Raw genomic sequence first — 7,293 nt, forward strand, 5'->3', positions numbered from 1 at the left:
TAATAATGTGAAATGACACAGGGAAAAAGTATTGAACACATGAAGAAAGGGAGGTGCAAAAAGGCATGGAAAGCCAAGACAACAGCTGAAAACTATCAGTAATTAAAAAGCAATCCAGACCCTTGTCAGTGCAAATTAATATCAGCTGGTTCAGTCCCAACTGATGGCATACCAAAAGGTCTCTTTGCCAAGGTGTCACACAAGACACATCCCATGATGGGTAAAAGCAAAGAGCTGTCTCAAGACCTTCGCAAGCTAATTGTTGCAAAACACAATGATGGCATTGGTTATAGGCGCATTTCTAAACTTCTGAATGTTCCAGTGAGCACTGTTGGGGCCATAATACGGAAGTGCAAAGGCAATCATTTCACCATAAATTTGTTTCGACCAGGTGCTCCTCGCAAGATTTCTGACAGAGGAGTGAAAAGAATAATCAGAAGAGTTGTCCAAGAGCCAAGGACCACTTGTGGAGAGCTTCAAAAAGACCTGCAATTATCAGGTACTGTTGTCTCAAAGAAAACCGTAAGTAATGCACTCCACCGCCATGGCCTGTATGCAGGGTCACCACACAAGACTCCATTGCTGAAGAAAAAACATGTTGAAGCTCGTTTAAAGTTTGCTGCACAGCATTTGGAAAAGCCAGTGAAATACTGGGAATATAGTGTGGTCAGATGAGAGCAAAATTGTACTATTTGGATGCCATAATACACACCATGTTTGGAGGAGAAATGGCACTGCACATCACCCTAAAAACTCCATACCAACAGTGAAGTTTGGAGGTGGGATCATCATGGTGTGGGGCTGCTTTGCAGCAAATGGTACTGGCAAACTTCACATAATTGAAGGAAGGATGAATGGGCAAATTTACAGAGACATTCTTGACAGAAATTTGCTGCCATTTACCAGGATGATGAAGATGAAACGAGGGTGGACATTTCAGCAAGACAATGATCCCAAACACAGCCAAGGAAACTCTCAACTGGTTTCAAAGAAAGAAAATAAAGCTGCTAGAATGGCCCAGCAAATCACCTGACTTAAATCCCATTGAAAACCTATGGAAAGAACTGAAGATCAAGATTCATAGAAGAGGCCCACAGAACCTTCAAGATTTGAAGACTGTTTGTGTGGAAGAATGGGCCAAAATCACACCAGAGCAATGCATGTGACTAGTTTCTCTATACAGGAGGCGTCTTGAAGCTGTCATTACCAACAAAGGCTTTTGTACAAAGTATTGAATAAATATCAGTAAGCGCGTTCAATACTTTTTCCCTGTGTCATTTCACATTATTACACATAACTTTATTTCTGAACTTCTTTGTTTTGGTTTCTTTGTATGAATGGATTACTTGGGTTGTTACCAACATCTGGTCAAAATTTCATGTCAATAGCTCCTTTGGAAATATATTTACTGAGAAAAATGGTGACGTGTTCAATACTTATTTCACCCGCTGTAAGTCTGGTTATCGTCTGGTCTGTAGTTGCTTAATTAATCATTTAATAATCATTTAATTTCACAATTTAATCATTTTGTTCATTTGATGGATGAAGACCCTTTTTTTTACTTTGAATTCAAGATGAAAATAGAATTCAGACCTTTAATGTGAAAAACACTTCAATTGATGTCACTACAGTCACACCGTGATTATCAGATGATACTGTATATTGATCTGTGAGTGTTTTGATCACATGGTGTATGTGTGCTGTGCATTCAGGCAGACAGGAATGGGCTTCGTCTCCACCTTGGCGAGAGTCGGCAGCATGGCGGCCCCCGCTGTCCTCATCCTGGACGAGGTGATCAAAATTACATTCATCAAATAACCTTCTTCATGAATTAATCATTTGTGTTTTTATACTTTTATTCATATAACCCGTGTCATCAATCTAAACACAATGACGTGGTTACAGAATTATGAAAGGTCAACCTATCAAAGAATAAAGACATAAATACAAATTAACTGATCTTCATTTAGGTCCGCACTGAATCTGAGCTCTGATACTTTTTACACATGTCTATAAAATGAAAAGTGAGAAACATTCAAATGGATGGTGGTTACATGATCCATCACAATTATTGGGCTCTGTTTCCATCTGTGTAAGTCTTTTAAACATTTTAAACAGAGTTCTTCCTAAACATGTAATTCTGTCTTGATCATGATTTTTAGTTTAATCACAGACTGAACAATAGTTAAACACTGACAGCCAGAGACACAGCTGTGTTACAGTGTATATATAAGAGCTGATGAAGAGCAGTCTGTGGTAAATGTGAGGTCCAAAGCTGCAGCTTTGGATATATAACATCACATCGTTGGCATAGTGGTGGATCTTATTCTTCATCGATGGTCAAACCTTCAGCAGACGTTTTATCTGATTTAGTTTTAGAAGTTACTGAAAAACAATGCTGTTACTGATGGACTGCATTTCCCAGGTACTCCCTGCTCTCCCCAGTATAGTGTATGGGGGAGCGGCTGTGTTGGCCGGGTGCTTTGCCTGCTTCCTGCCAGAGACGCTGAACAGGCCGCTGCCCGACACCATTGAGGATGTGGAGATCAAATGGTGAGCTAATGACTAACTTGATTGACGGCTAATGTTAGCTTCATTAGCAGCATTAGCGTCATTAGCATTCCCCACTGAAATTATGTGAATAACTAGTTCTTTAGCTTCATTAGAAGCTTTCATTAGTATTTCTAATGCTAGTTACATTGCTGGTCTTGGTTATTAAAACCTGATTAATAACTAATCAATGAATATCTAACTGAAAAATATCTGTGTGAAGGGCTGGAGAAAGCCCCGCCCCCCAACAGGAAGAAGGTGTATCCTTGAAAGAAGGCAGGGCACCTGATGATGGGGGTGTGGTCTCAACTGAAGGTGTGGCTTTAAAAGATCTCAAGGAAGCAGAAGGGACTGGACTTAACATCCTCTGACCAATCATATGAAGCCAATGACAGCTGGACTGAACCTCAACCAATCAGACTGCTGAATCAGTTTTTCTGTGCATCTGTGAAAATTCATTTTAGTGAGAATAATGACAGTTTCTAACATTTAAATCTATTTAAAATGAGTTTTAATCAATAAACTCAGATGTTTGACTATAGATTTTTAATTAGATGTGAATGAAGCCACTGCAGTCAGAACAGGAAGTGAGATCACGGCAGTAATATGTTATAATATCTGAAACCTCTATTCTGTCAATCAAAGCAATAATCATTACACACTGTAATACACTAATAAAGGTGTGATTAAGATCTGGGTATTGTTATTGTTTGGATTCAGAGTGTGAGAACTAAACTGAAATAAACTTTCAGAGTTGAAACTGGTTTTAGGACCCGACCCGGAACACAACGTGAACACTTACAACCAAGGAGGTCCGAACAGAACAAGGTGATTCAGGTAAATGTCCCGAAGTCCACTGACAAAACAAAGCAAGAATCCAAATACGACAGAAGAGCATGACATGTAAATCCACCCACAGAAGAGGAACAGAATGAATGGAAGCTGCTCTGGTGAAGACAGGACAGACCGGGTGAACCAGCAGATGAACCACATCAGGGTAATCGGACAAACAAAGGTTGATGCAGTACTGTGGCTTTATGGATGCGTCGGGGGGGTTCCGTAACTCAGCAGGGTTGTTTGAAACTCAGCAAGGACAGGAAGACGCTGCACTTTCACTCAGCAGTGTGAGTGGCACAGACTGTATAAAAGAAGAGGACATAGTCATGGTGACGTCACCCATTGAGTTTGACCATTAGGGTGCCGCCATGTTGATTTTTTGCAACCACCGGAAGAGACGATGGAGCCAATGCCTCCGTGTGGAGCTAGCTAGCTTGGTTAGCAGGTGCATCAGTAATTCACATTAACTGTGATATTAGCTTGGATGCTAATTTTGGCTAGCGACAAACAGGCTTAAAACAAAACTTACTTACTGAAAAATTAACAGCTGTCTCCTGAGCTTGTAGCCCCGCCCTAAAGCCTCCCCTGCTTCCTGTTCTGTTCCTCTAAATAGGACCATAATTTACTAAATGAACATCATGCTGTGTTGAAGAAGACTTGAAACTAGAGACTGAGACCATAAACTCATCAGGAAAGTGTTTACTGAGGGAATAAATCAGCTGACAAGTAGAAACATTTTCTCAGACTTCTATACAATCACACTTCTTTCTGCAGCCGGTGGAGTCGCCCCCTGCTGGCTGCTAGAGAGGACGCAGGTTTAAGGTGTTTCTGCGTTCACTTCGCTTCTCAGACCAGAAGCTTCCTGCTTGGTCAGGGGTCGGCTGAAACTCAGTGGGGACAGGAAGCTGCTGTGGTTCTGGCTCAGGTGATTGTTGCAGCACCAGAACTACAGTCATTTGAAGCTCTGCACCACTTTCTCTCGTTTGTAACGTAACATCTAGCACTAAGGGGAAGTACAAATGAAATGCAGTCGACTGCTGGAAGAACTTAAGTAAACGTATAAATACCACAGTGTAGAAATATAATATGTCAATTTATTAAGTATTTCAAAATATAGGGGAGTGGCAGGAAGATAGAAACACGGGACGAATAAAACACAGAAGTTTCCTTCGAATCCGCACAAGTCTGATCTGCCAAACTACCTCAGCAGGTACAGAACCCAGTATTATGGAACCCAGTACTGATGGAACCCAGTACTTACTGTAGCAGGTCCTTGGCATCAATAAACCCGCGTAGAGTTAAACCGGTGCAAAATTTTATCTTTATTTTCCATCAAGCACCACAAAACTAAAAACAAACAAAGACACATTAAACCTTTGAAATATTACATTAACAACGACACATCTTCAACACTACTTAAATATGCCTTACACGCAATCAGTTAGGGTACAAACTTTCAGCAGAGGGCTGGGAAATCTGTATCAACTCTACACCATAGCTTTAGGCTGACAGACTGCACACGCCAATTTGATCCAAACTTCCTGCTCCGGTGTGGATGGACATCCAGCGTGCGGAGCCACTGAGCTTGTTTGTATCAGGTCAGAGGCACCGTCTTTTACCCAAACTTCAATACCTCATAACAATACAATCAAGAGTCCACCTGGCTACAGGCTAGACCACCAGGATCCTGGCAGCCAGATAACAGGGTCTTCAAAGTGGACCAGCCCAACAGGTTGCACATACAAAGGGCAGCCAAGAGCTATCGGGCCTGAGTCCCAGAGAAGTGTCGGCCACAACACACCACCACACAATTCATTTCCTGCATCAAAATTTATAATATTCATAAAGTCATAAATACATTTAACTAAACAAATCCACTTAGGCCGATCTGCATAGGTCTGAAAGAAATCCAAATCCGCATTGATTGTTTGATGTTGATATTTTATTATTATTATAGAACACTGTTTTTGCATTTTAAATAACAAAAAGAAAAACAAACTATTTAAATTTATACAGATCCATCTCGGCAGATCTAGACAGGAGAAACGATGCTGACCTTCCGTTCTAAGTCAAATTAAACTGAAGTTGTTTTAGATTCCATTCTTTATTTCAGGGAGTTTGTTTTCACCATCTAGACATAAATAGCCTCAGATATAAACAACATGAAAAAAAACATATAGCTTACATCCGACAGGACATTTGTACACCAATCAGATGCACTTTCTAACTCAGCGAGCAGTGCTCTGGCAGAGGAGATAAAGCTCCTGCTACATAGATCTGTCTCTACGTCCTGATGAGTGGAGGATGACTGATGGTGTGTGCTTTCTTTTTTAAAATCGCTTTCCTGTTGAGGTCAGGGAGGTTGGCGGTGGGAGGCGTTGTTTGTGAATAAAGTGAGTATGTTGAAATAACAGGTTGGAGGTTGGGTTGAATTATGCTTTTGAAGCAGCAGCAGGTGTGGTGGTTTCACATTTATACAGAACAGCACCTGGGATTGATCGAACACACGTGTGAGTTATTGATTAGAACAAAAAACAGTTTCTGTCTTTAATGTTATCATTTAAAAGGAGGTTTAAAGTGTTTCAGTCGTCCCGGCTCGGCCCTGCCAAAGAAAGGCATCTTTTCTGAAACATCTGTGTGCTAATATTAAAAAGTGAAATTACAGAGCTGTTCTAATCTTACTGTTAATGAAATTATACTACGTTAAACGTAAAACACAACACTTTTGTTTTTGCCCCCATTCATCATGAGCTGAACTCAAAGATCGTCTGAGACATTTACATTTACTCATTTGGCAGACGCTTTTATCCAAAGCGAATTACATTTGAGGAACAACATACAATCATCAACAGAGTACGGTCTAGACCTGCTCTTTTATGAAAAGCGCTGTGAGATAACTGTTGTTGTGATTTGGCGCTATATAAATAAAATTGAATTGAATTGAATAGAGCATCAACTACAGATCTACAACTGACAATACATACTAGTAAGAGCTCAATTCAATTTTATTTATATAGCGCCAAATCACAACAACAGTTATCTCACAGCGCTTTTCATAAAAGAGCAGGTCTAGACCGTACTCTGTGATGCTATTTACAGAAGCCCAACAGTTCCCACCAAGAGCAGCACTAGGAGACAGAGGCAAGGAAAAACTTCCTTTAAGAGGCAGAAACCTCGAGCAGAACCATGACTCAGGGTGGGCGGCCATCTGCCTCCACCGGTTGGGGGGGGAGAGGGAGAGAGAGAGAGTGAGAGAGAGAGGGAGAGAGAGAGAGAGAGAGATGTAAGGAGAGAGAGAGGAGAGGGAGGCAGCCTACACAATATACACACAGAGGTACAGACAGTAAAGGTGATGTTGTTATAGACTAAATGAAAAATGGTACAGATATTTATAGTAGTCTTAATGATAACAATCGTAATGATAATGATTATAATAACAATAGGTCTAGTAACAATAGTCGTTGCAGCAGAGGGTGTCGAGCAGGAACACGGGGGCAGCAGGTGACCCGCAACCACAGATCCAGACTCCACAGCTCCAGAGCCAGAAACACCTGCAGGAAGTGATAGGAGGAGAGAGGAGAGGGACGAGAAAGCACAAGACTACCAGAAAGGGGAGAAGTTGTGTTAGTAACATGCAATAATGGGATGAGGTTGCATACAGAGGGAGAGAAAGTAGAGGAGAGAGGAGCTCAGTGCATCATGGGAAATCCCCCGGCAGTCTAGGCCTATAGCAGCATAACTAAGGGATGGTTCAGGACTCACCTGAGCCAGGCCTAACTATAAGCTTTATCAAAGAGGAAAGTCTTAAGCCTACTCTTAAATGTGGAGATGGTGTCTGCCTCCTGAACCCAAACTGGAACCTGGTTCCACAGGAGAGGAGCTTGATAGCTGAACGCTCTGGCTCCT

The 7,293-nt window shown here is 41.4% G+C and overlaps 1 protein-coding gene across 1 annotated transcript; it reads left to right on the forward strand.

The window, feature by feature from the left end:
• Positions 1 to 209: 209 nt before the first annotated feature.
• LOC123970387 (solute carrier family 22 member 6-like) lies at positions 210 to 3,242 on the forward strand. The gene is made up of 4 exons (XM_046048414.1): positions 210 to 499; positions 1,713 to 1,791; positions 2,426 to 2,553; positions 2,774 to 3,242. Exons 2-4 carry the CDS (start codon positions 1,723 to 1,725, stop codon positions 2,919 to 2,921), a joined length of 345 nt encoding a protein of 114 aa, XP_045904370.1. The 5' UTR covers positions 210 to 499; positions 1,713 to 1,722; the 3' UTR covers positions 2,922 to 3,242.
• The last annotated feature ends 4,051 nt before the right edge of the window (positions 3,243 to 7,293 follow it).

The sequence above is a fragment of the Micropterus dolomieu genome, linkage group LG04 (assembly GCF_021292245.1).
Source record: "Micropterus dolomieu isolate WLL.071019.BEF.003 ecotype Adirondacks linkage group LG04, ASM2129224v1, whole genome shotgun sequence".
In the NCBI taxonomy this organism is placed as follows: Eukaryota; Metazoa; Chordata; class Actinopteri; order Centrarchiformes; family Centrarchidae; genus Micropterus; species Micropterus dolomieu.

Bases quoted from the DNA above. Each gene is read 5' to 3' on its own strand.
- LOC123970387 (XM_046048414.1), top strand. From the start codon at position 1,723: ATGGGCTTCGTCTCCACCTTGGCGAGAGTCGGCAGCATGGCGGCCCCC. The intron at 1,792-2,425 runs GTGATCAAAATT...TGCATTTCCCAG, and splicing joins CTGTCCTCATCCTGGACGAG to GTACTCCCTGCTCTCCCCAG. The intron at 2,554-2,773 runs GTGAGCTAATGA...ATCTGTGTGAAG, and splicing joins GAGGATGTGGAGATCAAATG to GGCTGGAGAAAGCCCCGCCC.